The sequence below is a fragment of the Galeopterus variegatus genome, unplaced genomic scaffold, assembly GCF_000696425.1.
Source record: "Galeopterus variegatus unplaced genomic scaffold, G_variegatus-3.0.2 Scaffold624, whole genome shotgun sequence".
Classification (NCBI taxonomy): domain Eukaryota; kingdom Metazoa; phylum Chordata; class Mammalia; order Dermoptera; family Cynocephalidae; genus Galeopterus; species Galeopterus variegatus.
In genome coordinates this window covers 144,148-163,651 of record NW_007726735.1, presented here as the reverse complement: position 1 = coordinate 163,651, position 19,504 = coordinate 144,148, and the positions used below count along the sequence as shown (strand labels likewise).

Sequence of the window (19,504 nt, the reverse complement as noted above, 5' to 3'; positions counted from 1 at the left end):
AGGGCAAATGGCGAGAGGTTCTCTAAAGTAGTAGGGGAAGTGTGGCTAATATGTTAACAACTGTTCAAGAAAAGAGGATGCACCAATTAGAAAGAAATGTGAGGTTCTGGAGGCCAGTATCAAATGGAGCCAAATATGTTCCTAACAGCTTTGGCTACCATTGTAGCACTCTACTCTACTGTCCCCTCAACTCAACATAGTACCCCTGATTTCCAATCATGGAAACTGAGCTCAAGGAAATTAGGTGACTTGGCCAAAGTTACATAGCTAGTTCTAAAACAATCACTGCCAATCACTGTATGTATTTATTTAACTCTTTATTTTGGAAAACTTCAAATATATATAAAATTAGAGAGAATAGCAAAATGAACTCCAAAGTATCACCCATATTCAACACTTGTGAACACATGGCCAGTCTTATTTCGTGTATACCCTCACAGCCAGATTCATTGCTGAGATGATGTCAGGAGAAGCAATCTGCTTCTCAATGATCTGGGAACCAAATGATAAGTGTCATACTGGCCTTTTTTGTGAGAAAAGACCAGAGTACATTGATTTTCATACATAGATTTTCTTTGTCCTTCTCACTTTATTTTTCCCAGTAAGGTTTCATCCAACTTTTCTAAAATATGTTGCTGTAATCATTTACTCTTAGAAGCTGCCTGAAATTGCCATCCATACATTTTTTGCACTGATCCTGGGCTATAAGACCTTACTTTTAGAAACAGCCAAGTAGGAGGAAGTTTCAAACAGAGAATGCTGTGGCTAGAGCCAGAAAGAGGCGCTCAGATGGCTTCTCTTTGGTGAAGAATCTTTGGTGGCACTTTTCCTAGATCCTTTCCCCCAGGTTTTTGTTACATTCTTTCTGAAACAGAGGACCCTGTGAGAGAAGCCAAGAGGTCAAGTTCTTCCTTCCTCTGAATACCCCAGAACATTCATACTCTTTGGAGTTAAAACAGAAAGGGCCAGATGTAGCAGCTTTGTCCTCTTTGGAGCTGTACATCAGATCTTAACTGTTTAGTCCCTCTCTAGTAGCCCAATCCAGCATTGAAGCCATTAATCCCTTACTTCATACTCCTCCATATCCTCTAGTTGCTAGCTGGAAGAAAATACCTTTGATTGCCTTTCCTTATCTGTCTCAATTTAGTTCTCAGTTCATTAGACCTCAATCTTGCATTACGTACCAGGATTTATGTTTTGACTCATGCCTCTTTGCTTCTCAGTTCATCAACTTGCATGAGAATAGCCAGAGCAATGCTGATGGTGTGAGTGAACATGCTGTTGCAGAGTTGTGGCTGCAGCACAGCTTGCAGTGCCACTGTCTCTCAGCCCAGCTCCGGCCTCTGCTTGGGGATAGACAGTATATCAGAAAATTCTACACAGGTAGGTAGAGGTCACTTTGTCAGGACTGTTGTGTATACTTCCTCTTTCTCTTCCACCACAATATTCCTCTATAGAAATATCCCTGTAACCCCAGGGCCTCGTGTGTTTCACTTCATGCCAGAGAGATTCTACTCAGAAGCACATATCCAGTCTTCCCTCTTACCTCCCTTGTAAAATACAATCAAACTTTATGCTAAGGTATTCCCCCTACTCCCATATACACAAACCAATGGTAATAAGTACCATTTACTAAAAGTTTCCTATGTGCCAATCATGTTATACTCTATTCTTTACTACAGCCCTCAGAGTAGGGTATTAGTAGTACCTCTGTTTTCCAATCAGAAACAGAGCTCAAGGTAGTTAGGTGACTTGGCCAGAGTCACCCAGAACCAGGATCTTTCTGAAGTGTCTTTCTGACTTTGAAGCTTCTTGTCTTGGCCTCTTTGCTATATTGCACATTACTTAGCCTCTCCTATACTTTTCTTGTCCCCGATTCCCCTTTTCCCAACAGTGGCATGATTCTCCTCAATTCATTTGTATCTTCTCTCTCTCTCTTTCCCTGAGCTTCTCCAAGGGCCATATAAGGAGGCTAAAGGTTTACCTGTTGGACTCCATCACCGTGGTGGCTTTTCTTTCCCCAGATACTGCTTTCCTGCTAAGTGATGCCCACGTCACGGCCATGCTCCAATGCCTAGAAGCAGTGGAACAGAACAACCCCCGCCTCCTGGCTCAGATTGATGCATCTATGGTAAGGGGGACAAGGAATTATCCATATATATATATATTTTTTTTTAAAGATGACCGGTAAGGGGATCTTAATCCTTGACTTGGTGTTGTCAACACCACGCTCAGTCAGTGAGCTAACCGGCCATCCCTATATGGGATCCGAACCCGGGGCCTTGGTGTTATCAGCACCACACTCTCCCGAGTGAGCCACGGGCCGGCCCGGAATTATCCATATTTTTACTGGGCCCCTGGACCTCACTATGATCGTAACCCTCTATAGCAAACTACTTCTTCACTTAGGCAGTTATGAGCCAAGTGTGTGTGTGTGTGTGTGTGTGTGTGTGTGTGTGTGTAAGTTTATTAATATTATTATTTTTTTACATTCTAAGATGTTGTTGCAGAGCAGTTGTTGGGGAGGGGGAAATAGGAAGGGGGAAGGAAATAGGGAGGGAGAAGGAGGAAGGAGCAGGGGTGTGGTTGAGGCCAACGGCACCCCTTTCATTCCTGCAGGGGAGACAAGGGGGCTTCCAGTGGTGGCTTGGTTGTTGCTGGGCTGGATGCAGATGTTGGGGGGCATGGCTGAAGCCCTTGGCCCCTCATTGCCCCAGCTCAGGAGCCTGGGGTGCTTCCTGCAGCAGCTCAGTGGTCATTACTGGGCTGGTTGTGGGTGTTGGGGGGCATAGCTGAGACCTCCAACTCTCGCTGCTCCCTGGCTTGGGATCCCAGAGGGCTTCCAGTCCTAGGTTTTATAGGTGTTCTTTGGTGATGTGAGACCTTTACTAGTTAATATCAAACTTTGTTTCTGGTCTGTGGGTATTTTGTTTTTTCTTTCAGTTCTGTGTTGGATTATTTATTCACTGTTCCCACCACTTAAACTCTGCACTGGAACTAATTTGTTGTCCTTTGCTTACTTCTAAAATGGAGGAACTTCTTGTGGGGACCAGCATGAGCCCTGTAGTTTAGCTAAATTGCTGCTTTGCTGCTGATTCCCTGGGGAAGGCTTTCTGTGCAGCTCAGGTTTTAATTGTTGATCTTGTATGTGCTTCCAGGTCTTGTGAGATTGGGTACACCTGGGTTATGTGGAAACTCAGGTCTGGGCCTGAGACTTTTCAGTAGACTACACCCCCTGCAGATCTATATTCCTGACCTGTCTCCAATGAGTGGTCCTGTGCTGATTGGGGGACAGATCAGCTGTCCATGCTGTGCCCCAATGTTCCCCCAGTGGGCCCGTCCCCTGCACTGCCTGTACTCCAAACACTTCTCATGAGATGGGCCATGTGCTAGTCCCTTGTGATGACTCACCACAAGTGGCTTCACCTCTGAGTGGTTCCTTTTTCTGTTGTTGTGGCTTCTCGCTCCTGTGTGGGTCCATGGGAATCCTGTTAGTGGTCTAGCTGGCCTGAGGACCACCAAGACCCTCTTTTTTCCTGCTGTACCCAAACAACTTCATCCGAAGGGCACAGCTGTGGCTTTTGCTGGCTCTTGCTCCATGTGCTCATTAGCTCCAGACTTGCAGTGGTCAGGGCTCAAAATGGTGGGAGTGGGTCTGTCTTTCTCTCATCGTGGCTTCTCCTGCCTTCATGAAGTCTGTAGGTCTCTCCTCCTCTTCCCCTGAGCTCTAGTGGCCTCAGCTTGGCAGTCATTGCTTTTTAATAGTTGTAATTTGTTAGATTTGTGGGAGAGAGTGAAGCTGGGGACCGTCTATTCTGCCATCTTGACTAGAGGACTGTTTTTTTTTTAAAACCCTTGGGATCCTTAGTCTGAGTAAGCATCTCCTTGAAAGAAGGCTTGACAAAGAGCTGGGGAGAAGAGGGATAGTTCTGAATCAGGAGCAGGGTTACAGTGTCAGAACTAGTATGGCCTAGTGTTACATGGCATTATTTTTTTTCCCCTTTGGTATAAAGAAAGTTTTGTAGTACAAAGAAAATTTTGTTGCCTATAATTAACTCACCCAGTCACCAATAATCCAGTGAATGCCTCAGTTAGAATGTGATCAGAGTCCCTATTCTTTTTAGGGGGGATCCCCTATCTCTCCTAGTTGTTTTAATTTTGATTGTTGATTACCATGCATTGAATGCTTTCTATGTGCTGGGCATGGTGCTATGTACAATACATGCATTATCTCATTTAATTCTCACAACTCTGTGAGGTAGACATTTTATAAAGGAGGCCGCAGAGTAGATAAATCACTTGCCCAAAGTTTGGACCAAATGGCTTATAAGTGACAGGGCCTAGATTTGAAACCCAGTCTGACTTCTGACTCCACATGCATAGTCTTAAGCACTTTGTTGTGCTACCTCCATGATAAAGCACTCATGGTTCAATCACCTAGAAGGATTCCAGTGTAGAAGCTGTGGTGTATAGCAGGACTTCATGGTTTCAAAGTTGTGTGCTATGCTATAGTAGAGGGTAGCTATGCTTTGTCTACAGGCTGTGGCTATAGTCCAGGCCTGCTGCCAAAAGCCAGCTTCTACCAGCATTTCTGCAGTACTGGGTGCCCGTCCACTGAGGGCCTTTATCCTTAACTCTGATTCCTTTTTGTTCATAGTTTGCCGGAAAGCATGACAGCCCACTGCTGGTGACAAAGAGCCAGAGTCTGACAGCTCTCCCTGGTTCCACATACAACCCTCCCACCAGCTATGCTCAGCATTCTTACTTTGGGTCCTTCTCTAGCCTCCACCAATCTGCACCCAACCATGGCTCAGGTATGGGAGCAGGAAGCGGTGGTCACTACATGCATCCCCAGCCCTGGAAAGTAGAGGATTTTGTGGGTGCTCACAGGTTGGGAATTAAGCCTTGGGTTGGTACAGTTTGTCCAACTTTATGTCTTAATAATGGATATTTTTAAAAGTTATATAGTGATTAGCCTATCTATCATTAAAGTGACAGAGGGGAGAGAGATAGATTACTTTGGGTTTCTAATCCACATTGCCAAGAAAACATTTAAATAATAGTTAACATTTATTGAGTGCCTACGACATGCTAGGCCCTGTTGTAATCAATTTATATGTATTATCTCATTTGATCCTTAAGACAGTCCTATGAGGTAGGCATTATTATTGCTTATTTTACAGATGAGGAATGCATACTAATAAGCAATAAAGCCACTGTCTCAAGAGCCCACAATCTTGACTTAACTGCTTCTAAATAATTTTTTACTTATTTGACTTACCTTTTCTAAGGAGACACCATGTGTCCTGGGCACCCAGTAATAATAGGGAGTTTGGCCCTTAGTTTGGAGAAGTCCTTCATACATACCACAGGATTCTGGCTCACCTTTCCCTCTCCTTACACTTTCTTTTTTTATCTTAGAGAGAAGATCTACTTCTTTTTCACTCTCTGGGCCTCCCTGGAAACCTCAAGAAATCAGAGGGCACATCTCACCAGAAGAGGATCAAACCATCCAAGTCTCTGTGCTTTCGGTCTCTGCACTAACCAGGAATTCCTCCTCGACCCCAAATGAGATGAGCACCAGCACTCTGACCAGCCCCATAGAGGCATCCTGGGTCAGCAGCCAGAATGATTCCCCGAGTGATGCCAGTGAGGGGCCTGAGTACCTGGCCATTGGCAACCTGGACCCCCGAGGCCAGACTGCTAGCTGTCAGAGTCACAGCAGCAGTGCCGAGAGCAGCAGCTCCAATTTGTTCTCCTCCAGCAGCTCCCAGAAGCCAGATTCTGCTGCTGCTTCTGTAGGGGACCAGGAGGGTGGTGGGCAGAGCCAGCTGTCCAGTGTCCTTCGCAGGTCCAGCTTCTCAGAGGGGCAGATACTCACTGTTACCAGTGGGCCAAAGAAAAGCCATATTCGCTCCCATTCGGATACCAGCATTGCCTCCAGAGCCTCAGGTAATGATGAGCACCAGCCACTAATTAGCAAGGTGGCCCCCTGCCTTTAGGGTGAAAGGGAGGTTTTTTTCTTAAGGCTTTTCAGATGGCAGAAAGAGAAGTTATGTTTTTAATGACATGATATCCTGCTTTATAGTGAAAGAGAGAAGTTTGTAATACAGATTCTGAAGAAATCTCTGTTCCTTTATAAGTTGCTAAATATTAAATGCTTTCCTGAATTCTTTCACTAGTTCCTTACCATCAGAGGATAGTGTGACTCATCACAATTGAGTTTTAAATGTCTTAGACTGAGGAAAAATATTAATGAGCTTTAAAAATAATCTCGTTAAATTCCTACCCTTCCTGTGATTCTTTAGAAGTTTGGTCAGGAGGTAATACCAGTATGAGAGGTAGAGTGATATTAGGGTTTCCTAATGGAAACTAGTGTTATGCTGAGTGTGGACTAATGTGACCTAGTAACCAAATAGGTGGAGCTAACTGCTACATCACTAATTCACAATGAGAGGCAGTCATGTAAAGAAGCCCTGACTCTGGGACCTTCCTCACAGAAACAGTGATAGCAGGGAGTGGCCTTGACATACGAAAGCTGCGTCTCATTGCTTTTGCCATCTCCCTGCCATCATCTTTTCTGGGTTGTTGATACCTGGCAGGCTTTGGTTGGATTTCGTTTATACTAGAATCTTCAAAACAGCAAGTACAACATGGACCTTTGGGCTCAAAGCCTTTCTGGGTCAAGAAAGCCCCAGAAATAAAATACAAAAATAAAATATAAAAAATTTAATAAGACCCCCCCCCCAAAGAAAAGGATTTCTTTTAGTAATTGAAGTTGCTATTGCTTTCTCTTTGTAATTTCTAGAAAAATGAGAACTAAGGCCCTCATCTGCAACCTCATCTGAATGACAAACTTTTATCCCTGTTTTCCCTCAAGGATGTGATTTGACTTATTGGAACTCTTTAGGAGGAATATCTCCAAATCAAAGCCTGTCTTTCCACGAGCTTTCTTAGATGTGAAAAGTGCTTGGGTTAGGGCCAGCCCATGGCTCACTCGGGAGAGTGTGGTGCTGATAACACCAAGGCCACGGGTTCAGATCCCATATAGGGATGGCCGGTTCGCTCACTGGCTGAGCATGGTGCTGACAACACCAAGTCAAGGGTTAAGATCCCCTTACCGGTCATCTTTTGGAAAAAAAAAAAAAAAAAGATCCTCACTTTATATCTCCTATTGCAGTACTCCAGGCCATGGTCCTTTGAGTATGTAAAACTTCCCTGCCCCCATTCTTGAATCCATATGAATTCCAGAAACCATGGTAACCTGCAGTAGAAAAAGAAACCAGGGAAAACCTGTGCAGAAGGGTCTGAGGGAGGGTGGGTCATGTATAGCTTCTTGTACAAGTCATCCCTCCTTCAACACTGGGGTTTCCTCTTGGGGGTTATGTCCCCGCCTCTGCTAGGTAAAAGGACGTTCTTTTTTCTCTCTATTCTCATTTGCTCTGTCTGGACTCTCCTCTGCACCTGTCTGTCTACCTACAGGAGGCCCCAGGAATATCACCATTATAGTTGAAGATCCCATTGCAGGTTTGGGAGCTGGTCTTCCACCTCCTCTTCCTTCTGTTCCTCTGTGACCACCTTTCTTAGTTCAGAACCTCCTTTTCCAGTCTGGTGTCAAATCAAGTCTGGATAGTCTGGTCTTGTGATGCTTGCACCTGTCTGCAAAATGGCACAAATATTTTGTGTGATATGTTTTCAGCCCACAACTTCCAAAGGCCTCATTCAGTCTCCCAGCAGTTTCTGGGAGACAGAGTCAAGACTTATCAATTCAGTTTTGCCCAATAGTGAAAGTGAAGCTTGCTATTTATCTAAGGCATCGTGATAAATTAGTGGCATAATTTTTCTTATAACTGAGTACTTACTATGGATTACTTTGTTTTCCTTGAATTAACACCAGAATTTGTTTTATCCCCTTTCCACGGTCTTGGATATACTTGCATGTTTTTTGCCTCTCCTAAAGTCCCTGTTTCCTTTTTCTTTCTGTCGTCATTGTCCTAAAAGTCCCCACACCCCATTTTAGCCATTGCACGGGATTTCTAGTGACTTAAGTGTTCAAATTTGTGTCCCATTCTGCGTACCATAATTCATGGAGATATTAACTCTAGAATGTGTCTGCAAGACAGAGTGGTGAGGAAGGACTGGAAACCATGGCCTCCTGTTAATGGGTAAAGTCACTGGATGTGTTAGCTTGGAAAAGCGAGGTTTAAAGAGGAGTAAATTCTGTGGAACCATCATTTAGAAGAGCATTGTTGTTCTTAAGGAGATGAGAAATTGTTTTTTTTTTTTTTTTTTTTTCCTTTTTGTCTTTTTTCGTGACCGGCAACGGATCGCAACCCTCAGTGTCGCGTCCGTACCGGACCGGGACCGGCAACACGATCGCAACCCTCGGTGTTGCGCCCGCACCTCGCTCAGCCAGTGAGCGGCCGGTCTGTATGTGGGATCCGAACCCTCGGCGGGAGGGCAGCCACGCTCCCAAGCGGCGCACTGTAGCAGTGCGCCACCGGGCAGGCCCCGGAGATGAGAAATTGTAAGAAGGCAGATTTCAAGTGAGATTAAGGAAATTCTGAGAATTAGCTGAATGGGCAGCTTTAGAAGGTTAAGCAAAGGCTGACTGGCCACATGTTGTAAAGAAGCAGGTTGTGGTATTAGAGTTTGTTTTGTGCGCTAAGTTTGATAGGGGATCTCAAAGTTCCCTTCCAAGTCATAGTTTCTTACTAAGGCATCATGGTGACTGCAAGTTTGTCCTCAGTTCACTGGGAGGAGCAGAACCCACTGCCAGAGCCACCAGGAGTCCTTGAGGCCAAAGGAAAACACAAAATTATCTCTTACCACATAGTAACATTTTTTTGAGAGAGGAGCAGCTGACAAGTTGCCACCATCTGTCAGAGAAATGGTTGGATGCAGTTTAGTCATTCATTCTCCCAGAGCATTTTGCTCATTTCTCAGGCACCCACCTGCTTTTCCACCTGCTCTTCCTTCTGTGGCATTGGAAGTTTTTTGTTTGCTTTTGAAGGATATCAGTTTCTCATTTCCTGCAAGCCCTGCCTGCTACTTTCTCTCCACTCCCATCTCTCACTATTCTTATTCCCAGGCACCTCCTACTTTGCCAGCTGTCTCTTGAAACCTCTCCTTCCTTCTTCAGTAAAGCCAGGCCCACAGCCCTCTGACTGAGCCCTTTGATTACAAGGCCATCATCCTTGAGTTCTCCGGCGTTGCCTTGATGTTAAGGACATTGTTAAGGAAATTGCTGGATTTTATTTTGTTTCCTTTGTGAATGTACACCTTTTGATATTGTTTTAAAACCTAGTGTCAAGGTATCAGAAAAGTTTCAGTGTACTTGTCTTTGTTTTAGAATCTGAAAATAGTTTTCAGATTTGAAAATTGGTTTGTCAAGAGTATAGAAATTGGCTGATGTTCCTGTAACATTTACTTAGAAGATGGAAGAAAAGACAACTAAATTCATGAATGCATATTGATTTGATTCTTTTTCACCTTTGTGTTGCTCCATTCTGGCTTATGTGTTTTCTTTCCATCTAGAATATACTGACTTCCCATATCCTTTCCTCCGTGTATTCCTGTATTCTTGGACTGTTCCCTGTTGGTGTGCCACCTTTCTCCTGTTTGGGAAGGCTTTGGGAATGGGCGCAGTTAAATGTTGAAACTCTAAAGTTGAGAATGTATCTGTTGCTCACTTTGTATGTGTGTTTTTAATCCCTGGTGGTCACTGATACTAGAATCCTGCAATGATAAATTGAAGTTGAGAGGCTCCTTGCCCTACTCTGGCCAAAGCAGTGAAGTCAGCACACCCAGCTCTCTGTACATGGAATATGGTAAGTGTTAGGAAGGCAAGAGCTGAAATCATATTTTTTCTCTACTCTCCCATTGTGCCTGCTATGCTTTGAGCTTTGGGGCTTATCTCAGCTCTGTGGAGGGTGCACACTGTATAGTTTCACCCGCCCATTCGTTATTTTTAACCCCTGTGCTAGAAATCACACCTGCCCACCATTTCTGTTGCTTCTTTCTGACTCAGGGGTCCCACCCTCTCTTATGCTATGGGTATATTATCACTGTGTATGTCTAATGATCCAGGTGGGATGGCTCTCTGAGTGGGTGAGAGGAATCCTGAAAAAGGCCTTTTAATATCTGGGCCTAATTATCAGAAGACAAGCTTCACATGGAAATCATGCATAGGATGAAGCTCTTTGGGTCTTTTTCTGACTCTCAGCACAGGATTTTAACATTTTATTTTATTTATTTATTTTTTGTGGGGTAGGAAGAGAGTATGTCATCTTTAAGTCTAGATGGTAAAGGGATTGTCTCTGGGATCTCTCCATTTATTCCACCATTCTCCAACCAAGAGGCTTAGTGCTCTGGGATTTTAAGAGTCCAAGGAATTCTTCTAGATGGTAGAAATCTTCTTTCTAACCTGTAATTCCTTGTTACCTGGGGAGACTTAGGAGCATCTTTAGTGGTAAAATCTTCAGATTTCTCAAAGAAGTCAGAGCTTTTTACATCCACATTCTATTTTCCCACAGAGGGTAGTCAGTACCTATGTTCCGGGGAAGGCATGTTCCGAAGACCATCAGAAGGACAGTCCCTCATCAGCTACCTCTCTGAGCAAGACTTTGGCAGCTGTGCAGATCTGGAAAAGGTGATAAATCTAAGGGTCTAATGAAGAGCTCATGAGTTGGAAGATCTGGCCTGAGGTTCTGTGGTGCCATTTGTTCTAATGAGGTTTCTGGTACACAGCAGTAAGTGGGTGTAGACTACAGTAAAGATAAGTTCATGGTAAAGATTAGCTCAGCAAGTTTTATTTCTGGGAAACTCTTCAGGGAGCTTGTGTTCCTCATTGAGTCCCAAATATTAGCGATTTTATCTTAGAATCTAGCCTGGATAGAGAAACATTGAATTTTAGCTCTATGATTGTTGTTCCCTTGACCCTGGAACCTTAGGTAAATACTGTTTTCAGAATCAACTTCTATATTTTGTTTTAAAGTTCAGATATGTAATAAATACTGTCCGTGTAGCATTTTATAGCTTACAAAGCACTTATATCTTGAGACATTACATTTATTTTAATACTTCGTATACAGGTGTATGACTTTGGGAAGGAGCCTGATTAAAATTCTGGGTCTCTTCTCTGTCATATTTTTATGTAGAAAGTGGGACGAGAGGGAACAGTTATGTCCAGGTAAGAGAGCAAAGAGAATCTAGGACAGGTTTTCTAGCTACCAGCTTTCCTTATAGTAGAAGTGTGCGTTTCCCCTGGGTATTTTCATTAAAGCAGTGCATGTCTTACAAGCTCCATTTTCCGACATTTTAATCTATGAGGCATTCAATATTTCCAGCCCCTCCCCGAGCAACTTCTTTGGTGCTCTCCTTCCCCAGGAGAATGCCCACTTCAGCATCTCAGAGTCCTTGATTGCTGCCATTGAACTAATGAAGTGCAACATGATGAACCAGTGCCTGGAAGAGGAGGAAGTAGAGGAAGAGGACAGTGATAGAGAGATTCAGGAACTGAAGCAGAAGATCCGCCTTCGGCGCCAGCAGATCCGCACCAGGAATCTGCTCCCCATGTACGAGGAGACTGAGCATGGAAGTGAGTAAGGCCTGTGAACACCTCTGTTCCTGCTTCTTTGCAGTTTCAGGATAAGGCTCAGTGCTTCGTGGGCTTTCTTTCTGGTCTTCATTTGGAATGTTATACTCAAGCCAAGGATTCTTCTGCTGTAAGAAAGATATTTCTGTATTTTTTTTCTACCAAACTGGTAGTACTCATCCTAGAGTTTGTCCATTTCCTACATCAGAAATACTTCCTTCCAGAATAGGTTTCTGATATGAGAACTAAGACCACTGGTTCCAAGTTTGCTTCCCAGGTAGTAGTATCCTCTATTTACATGAAAATTTCTAAGGGGATAGACCAGCAAGAAGAGTTAGTTTTTCTTTCAATAGCATCATTCCCAGTTAAGGTTCTATTTACTTCTCTCTGTTGAAGTCATACCACGTCCCTTTTATTGTGACACTAGAAGCAGTTGGAGACTGCTTTCTGTCCTGTTCATTACCTTTTCTTTTTTTATTTTTTAAACATAACAGGCTTTCGGGTCACCTCTAGCAGCTCCCAGTTAAGTTCACGTGATTCAGCACAGTTCTCTGACTCTGGCTCTGCTGATGAGGTTGATGAATTTGAAATCCACGGTAAGAAATGATGCTGTGTAACAAAAGAGGCTTCATTACCTGTTTCTTTCAATTTGGAATCAGGCTGAGAAGATTTTTTAAGTAGATCTTCACTATGGTCCATATGAATGTTGTCAGCTATTGTAAGGGATGGCCTGTCTAGCTAAAAACAAAACCCCTTTAAAATTTAAGCAGAAAAGAACCCTGAAAGGAAGTGTTCCAGGTGGAGTAGGCTGGCTATTGAAGTCACCCTGATGCTTCTTCCTCAAGTGCATCTTTCTCTTGGATTCTTGCCCTGATTTCTCCTAGCTCCTAGGGCTAGCTCATACCACAGGAAATTAGAATCTATTCTCTTGTGCTTCATTAAACAACTGAAATTGTTTCAAAGTTTTGTTATAATCCTAATAGAAAAGGACAAAAAGAATCATGGGGAGGGGAGTGGCAAAAGCAGAAAAGGGGAAAAAAAAAATCAAGTTTACAAAGTAGAACTTTAATTTTAGTCCTACCAGTGCTAACTTGCTTAGCAGAATCACAGACTCTTTTTGTTGTTGTTATTGTTGTTTTTGTTGTTGGAAGTATGCATAGAGAAGGGGAGGGGTTCCAATCTGGGAAGGCAATTGTGTTAAATCAGATTAATGTCCCATTCCTGCAAATCATAGATTTTTTTCATGTTCCCATCAGTGAAACAGACAGACAGACAAAAAAACCAGTTCAGGGACATAAACTCTTCCCCTATTGGTGAAACTAAGAGTAATTTCCTTACAGAGTAAGGAAATTTATAATTCTCCATTATAACATGATGATGAATAGATCTTTTATTGCGTGAGTCTCTGATTTCCTGTTTATACCAATCTAGAGAACCCATTCACCTACACAGACCTCCAGATGTAGTAGGCAGATTTCTTCCCCATTCAGAAATTCAGTTTTTATACATAATTTCCAGTTCTCCAGGAAGTCTTCCTTCTGTGTTGTCCTTAATGTACCTCATTTCTATTCATGACAATAATAGGTAATCGCTTAAAACTCCATTTTTTTCTATGTTTGTATGTGGTTTTCCAACAATTCTCCAATTCTCCAATACCATCTGGGTGTCATACAATTCAATTCTGACACTAACTACCTGGAGTTAGCACAGACCCCATAGATTAAGGCTGTGTTCTACGAGATTGCTCCCACTTCAGATGCCAGATGCAAGTGGAGCCACCAGGCCACCTGCACTTCTGCTTGGCTGACTCCAAATCTAGGGGTTCCCCTGATCCTCCTTCCTACAGTTTGATAATCCACTAGAAAGACTCATAGAACTTAGGAAAGCACTATACTTATGATTATAGTTTATTATAAAGGATATAAATAAACAGCAACATGAAGAGGTACATAGGATGAAGTCCTGAAGAGTACTGAGCGCAGGAACCTCTGTCCCTGGAGTCAGGGTGCACCACCCTCCCGTTACATTGATATGTTCACCAACCAGGAAGCTCCCCTAAACCTTGTCATTCCAAGTTTTTTATTGAAGTTTCATTATGCAGGCATGATTAATTGGCCATTGGTAATTGAACTCAATCTTCAGTTCTTCTTCCCCTCTGGAGGTGTAGGGGGAGTGAAAGTTTCAACCCTCTAATCATGTGGTTGGTTCTTCTGGTGGCCAGCCTCTATTATGAAGCTATCTAGGGTCCTGCCACGAGTCACATTGTTAGCATACTGTCAGGTATGATTGAAAGGGGCTCCCTTCAATAATAACAGACACTTAGGAAATTCCAAGGGTTTTAGGAACTCTGTGCCAGGAATGGGAAACAAAGACCAAATACATATATTTTTTATTATATTACAGTCTGTGATTAACTTAATTTCCAAATTAGGAGAAAATAAGAGGGTTCTGCACTGATATCCAGGATCAGTGGTCAGAATTTCATGAGGGTAATATTAAGGTAAATTCAGAACATGCTGCTTTACTGGGTGTAGAGCAGTTTACTTGACTCCTAAAACTGTTCCCTGCAGCAAAGCAGGGAGCCAGAGAAATCTGTTTGGTCTGGAAAGAGCTGCCTAGGGAAAGGCACAAAGTACACTCCTGTTTGAAACTGTTGCTGCAGTTGTGAGCCCCAGGGAGATGTTTAATCAACTAATTCTCTAGTCAGTTTAGAACAGAAATCCTTAAAGGAAAAGGGTTTTCAACCTCTAGCCAGATAATTCTTTGTTGTGAGGGATTGTCTTGTGCATTTTAAAGTGTTTAGCATCATCCCTGGTCTCTACCCACTAGATGCCAGTAGTACCATTTTCCCCAATCAAGACAATAAAAAATGTTTCCATGGCATTGTCAAAATCACCCCTGGTTGAGAACCACTTCCTTAGGAGGTCCTTGAGGCTAGGCTGGTGTGGCGAAGTAGCAATAACTGTCTTGTGAGCTGTAGTGAGCACCTACCTGTAAGTTTTGAAAAGCCATTTTATCTTTTGTAGCAAAAGTCCAGTCCTGATCCCAGGAACATGTGGTATAGAACTCATTCTCATCAATTTATTTTCTGTCAGAATACTAAAGGGCCCCCTTTTGTAATCATTATTACACAGATGGTAATGAAGGATCTAACCTGACTCACATGTCAAAGAATGGACTCTCAGTGTCAGTGGCCTTGATGTTCTCAGGTAGCCTATGCTGGAAGCATGGATATGCTCATACATGCATGTGCGTGAATGTTTGCACAAGCTTTTGCATATACTTGATCTTGTGATACCTGTTAAGGTTACGAGGACCACAAGGTCTGGAAAACTAGTTGGAAAAAACCGGATTTGAGCCAGAACAACAAGCCAGGATTATTCAAATATTCAGATATTCTTCCTCATATGACCTCAACAATCCTCCTCAATGAGTTTGTCCTTGTTGATCTTTCTCTACAGTGATATTTTCAGATTAAGTGGTCGTTGTGACTGATGGAGGTAGAAGACAGTTTAGAGAGGAATGGTCAATGAAGAATTTTAGTTCAAACCTGTAGCTAAGTGATTGCCACACATTCCAGACAGCAAAGGTAGGATAAAATGGTATGAAGCTAAATGTTTCTTTAGAGTTTTGAATTTTCAGAGCCAACTGTCAGAAAACTATCTCTTGTAGATACTTCATATACAATTACGATTTACTGCTACAAATGTTTGGCCTGAGTAATCACTTTGTGATCTACACAAATAGGCTTTCAGTAGGTGGGGTTAACTGAAATAAAGTAGCAGTTTTCTATACAAAATGGCTTTAAAACACAAACAACAACAAACTCAGAACTTTTTGTTAAACAGTTAATTTATGACTGTTAACATTGTCAGCCACTATAATTTCAAATAAGTGTATAAGATTAGAAAAAGATTTAGAAAAATAAAAGCAGTTAGGTCCCCTTTTCTCTACTCTGAACTGTTTTAGTTGATTCTAACATTAGTCTTCCCTGCTTTTCCTAAGTCACTTTTAAACTGGTTTCTAATGTGTTTGTTTATGATCACAATCCTTTGCTGGTGCATTTATTGATTGTCAGCCACTTCTCCATCAGAGCACATTCAGTCTGTTTTAAGGAAGATTAATTTAAGGCATATCTTTATTTGGTCTTTCTCCCCCCCACTTTGGGAGCTTTAAAATTTTTATACACATGACAGGTTTAACACCTTTACATATCAGATTCACCCACTTCAAGTGTATAAGTCTGTGATTTTTAGTAAATTCACTGACTTGTGCAGCCATGACCGTAATCTACTTTTAGAACGTTTTTATCACCCCTTGTGGCCATTTACAGTTAATTCCTGTTCTCATTCCCAGCCTCAGTCAACTGCTAATCTACTTTCTGTCTCTATAGATTTGTCTTTTCTGGACGTTGCATATAAATGGTATAATATGTGACATGTGATCTTTTGTGTATGCCTTCTTTCACCTCATCTATTTCTGCTGATGGTGTCTCCCAAATCGGTTTGATATCATTTGTAAACTCTAATCCCAGACAGTCTTTTCAACTTCTTTGGTTTTAGGGTTTTGTTGCTCTCGGTTTGTTTTTTCCTTTTTCAGCTTCTTTGATTATAGCGTCATCAGTTCTTCTTTATCTTCCTTTGTAGATTCTTCTAGAATTTCAGTCTTATGTGTATATATATCTAGTCAGGGTCTAATCAGGAGATAGATAGAAGCCACACAATAATTTGAATAGGGAAACTTTAATATAAAGAATTATTAACTATAATGGGAGATTGAAGTAATGGGAGATTGGCTCATAAGGAGTAAAGAGAACTCCAAACAACACAGGAGGAGCAGCTATAGGCAGCAGTCACTGTCCCTAGGGCTGAGATAGAGCAGCTGGGGAAGGAACAAATGTAAAGGAGGGTCATATCCCCAAGGCTGAGATCTGGCCCACCTGGCTCATTGGATGGCGGAGAAATTCTCTGAAGCTGCAGGGCTGCCCTGAGGTAGTGCCTGGGGATGCTTTCCGTGGGGAAGTGCCATGCCAACAGTCCTTGCTGGGAAACCATTCTCTGGGTTGCTGGGAAAGGCTGCCCCCAGAGGGGTGCTGTATCTCAGAATTCAAAGGGTACTGGAAAAAGCAGTGGCAATTGTAAAGCTCTCCCAGTAAGCTCTCCCAAGAGGTGCCAAGAGAAGCCATTTATTGGAGGTGCCAATAGTGACACTGTGCTGCAAAGCCACCCATGGCATGTTTTCCCTGAGATCACATGTACTGCAGGAGGCAGCCTAGAGGAGCACACCAGAACCAGCAAGAGAAACCCCTTCCTCTTCCAGTGTCCCTCCAGTGCCCTCTACTGACAAAGCTTAACATCATGCCAGCACAGGAGAAATATTTATGGGTCCAGCTCCATTATCTCAGAGCAAGCAAATAAAGGGGGAGATTTGGAGCTGGAAGCCAATAAATTGATAGCTGGCATAATATATAAAGAGGAAAGTTCATGAATTATATTTTTTGAAAAGTTTTAAAATTATACCTAATTCAAGGTAATCAGTTGCTTCTCCGCTCTCCCTTTTTAATCAAAACTTTTCTCTTTTTAAAAGAAAAATATTTTTTATCTATTTTAATGTTTCTTTTTGAGTCAGCAGTTACAGAAAATTTACTGGAGTTAGATTCTCAGATGTGTTGTGTATCACCTTGCCTCTCAAAGAAAAGCAGGATGGAATCTACCATCACACTGGCCAGTAAATTCTGAAGTTGACTCTTCCTGTGCCTCATCTATTTTGTTCACAAATTTGCAGATTTTGCCATGGTATGAAGGTTTTAACCAATTCTTCCCTGATCATACCAATACCAGTGTCTGGACATACAGCATATTCTTCTCCTTATAACACATCCTTGTTTCATTGTTATAATTCATAGTTGCTAAGGTTCATGGTTCACTGCTATCAATAAAAAGTTTTATAATTATGTTAAATACCACTTGGAAGGTGTATTTTTCAGACTTCTTTCTTAAGTGCTGTCATTTGGAATACATTTAATCCACCTAGTTGAATAGCTTTCTCCTCTCTCTTTACTCCTTATTTGTCTTAGACCATGGTCTGCTTTTATCTGGATCCTTAACTTGCATTCCAGCCACATCAACTGTCATCTGCTTGAACTGACCAGAGTCAGCAGGATGTAGCACAGACCCAGTGCCCATAGAGCCTTATGGTACTTAACTAGTGTCAGGAGTCGTGTCTCCTTTGGTATCAGGTGCTACTTCTTCCCCTCGCCCCATGGGATAGGATCCTTACCTCCAAAGCAGTGTGGTCCTCCACACTCTTGGAAGTATTCATGATTCACTAGGAAGTCCCTGCCATGTACCTCTGACCCCACTGTACCGCTGGTAAAAAAAGAGGAAGAAACATGATGAAGTATACCTTGATTATATTTTCTAAAGAGAGGAGAATGATTTTTTCTTTCAAAGAAAAAAATAAAAGAGTTCCTCTCTGTGAGGATGAGGAACTGCTAAATAGTTTTTATGAAGATAGTGGTTTCCTTAGCAACCGTGAATTATCAACCACTTCTTCTCTCTGGTGTGTAGTGTTTACTTTAATAGCCTGGTCCCAAAGTAACAAGATTGTTTAGCTCCTTGTTCAGGGATATCTGTTGAAGATTTTCTCTCATTTTTCCTTCTCTATTACTCCAAAACAGGATGAAATTTGCAAAAGCTTTTAATTGCTTTTAGCCAATTAATCATTCATTTAGGAAATATTTTCTGAAAACCTATTATGTGCAAAGCATTCTGAGGGTTAGTAGGACAAGGCAAGACTTATGTACAATCCAAGACAGTAGAAGTGTTACCCAAATAAATGTTGCAAGGCCGGCCCGTGACTCACTCGGTAGAGTGCAGTGCTGATAACACCAAGGCCACGAGTTTGGATCCTATATAGGGATGGCCGGTTTGCTCACTGGCTGAGCATGGTGCTGACAACACCAAGCCAAGGGTTGAGATCCCCTTACCGGTCATCTTTTAAAAAATAAATAAATGTTGCAAACCAAATGGTCTATGAAAGTATGGTCTACTATTACCTAGACTTTTTTCCGTTTCTCCACTAGCACTAATTAGACTGGAAATAGACAATTAGCAGTGCATTGGGATCTGGATTTTGTTGGCAGACAAAATATGTACATGAACATCTTTGTTGTTAAACAAAATGGACTTTGTTAATTATCAGCAAAATTTTTGTTGATGTCTTATTTTTCTGTGCTTAGAAAGTATATGAAAATCAACAGGTTTCAATGGTTAATTTACTTGTGTATATAGATTGGAGACTTTGGTTTGTCAACAGTATTATTTAAGTATATGCTTGTATTCAGAGCCTTGTGTTAACTCTTTTAGGGCCAAAAGAAGAATCAGACACAACCTCATTTCCTCACAAGAAGACTTTATAATCTAGTTGTAAATACAAAATAATCTATATACAGAGGAAACATATGAGGAACAGTTGAGGTACTCATGGCCAAGTGCAGAGTGATGTCATATAAGCTTTGCTCTATTTAGGGGATCAGACACTACAGTAGATTGATCATCAGGTAGGCTTAATTAGGAAGAAGAGATCTTTTCACTAAGCATTGAAGGAAGTGAGAGATGGGATTTACCAAAACAGTCTCGTTTTCATAACTTGGATAGGTTCTATCTGCCTTTCTTGAACATGACTGCTGTATTTCACATTCCCTCCCATCAAAAATATTTGGGTAGATGAGGTTTCTGGATGTTTGAGCATATCATTATTAGAAATCTTCTTCAAAATCTTTCAGAAATAGGCTTTAGAAAGTCTGCCATAGTTTCCTGTAATTATGCCTAAGAGTTCTGCAGTAAAGATAATGTTGACCATCTCTGTGAAAATTTGTTGGTTACCCGGCATCTCCAGAGAGTCACC

General features: G+C 42.0%; 1 protein-coding gene across 4 annotated transcripts in view; it reads left to right on the top strand.

The window, feature by feature from the left end:
• Window positions 1-19,504, top strand: part of KIAA0226 (KIAA0226 ortholog) — a 51,784-nt gene that overhangs the window by 21,758 nt on the left and 10,522 nt on the right. For 3 of the 4 annotated variants that reach the window (XM_008570694.1, XM_008570693.1, XM_008570696.1), the window contains 9 exons: window positions 1,224-1,383; window positions 2,025-2,131; window positions 4,658-4,814; window positions 5,422-5,952; window positions 7,483-7,527; window positions 9,735-9,830; window positions 10,536-10,651; window positions 11,389-11,599; window positions 12,091-12,192. In XM_008570694.1, the coding sequence (XP_008568916.1) occupies window positions 1,224-1,383; window positions 2,025-2,131; window positions 4,658-4,814; window positions 5,422-5,952; window positions 7,483-7,527; window positions 9,735-9,830; window positions 10,536-10,651; window positions 11,389-11,599; window positions 12,091-12,192 (1,525 nt within the window). The remainder of the gene's footprint in view (window positions 1-1,223; window positions 1,384-2,024; window positions 2,132-4,657; window positions 4,815-5,421; window positions 5,953-7,482; window positions 7,528-9,734; window positions 9,831-10,535; window positions 10,652-11,388; window positions 11,600-12,090; window positions 12,193-19,504) is intronic. The other variant, XM_008570695.1, reaches the window with a different exon arrangement.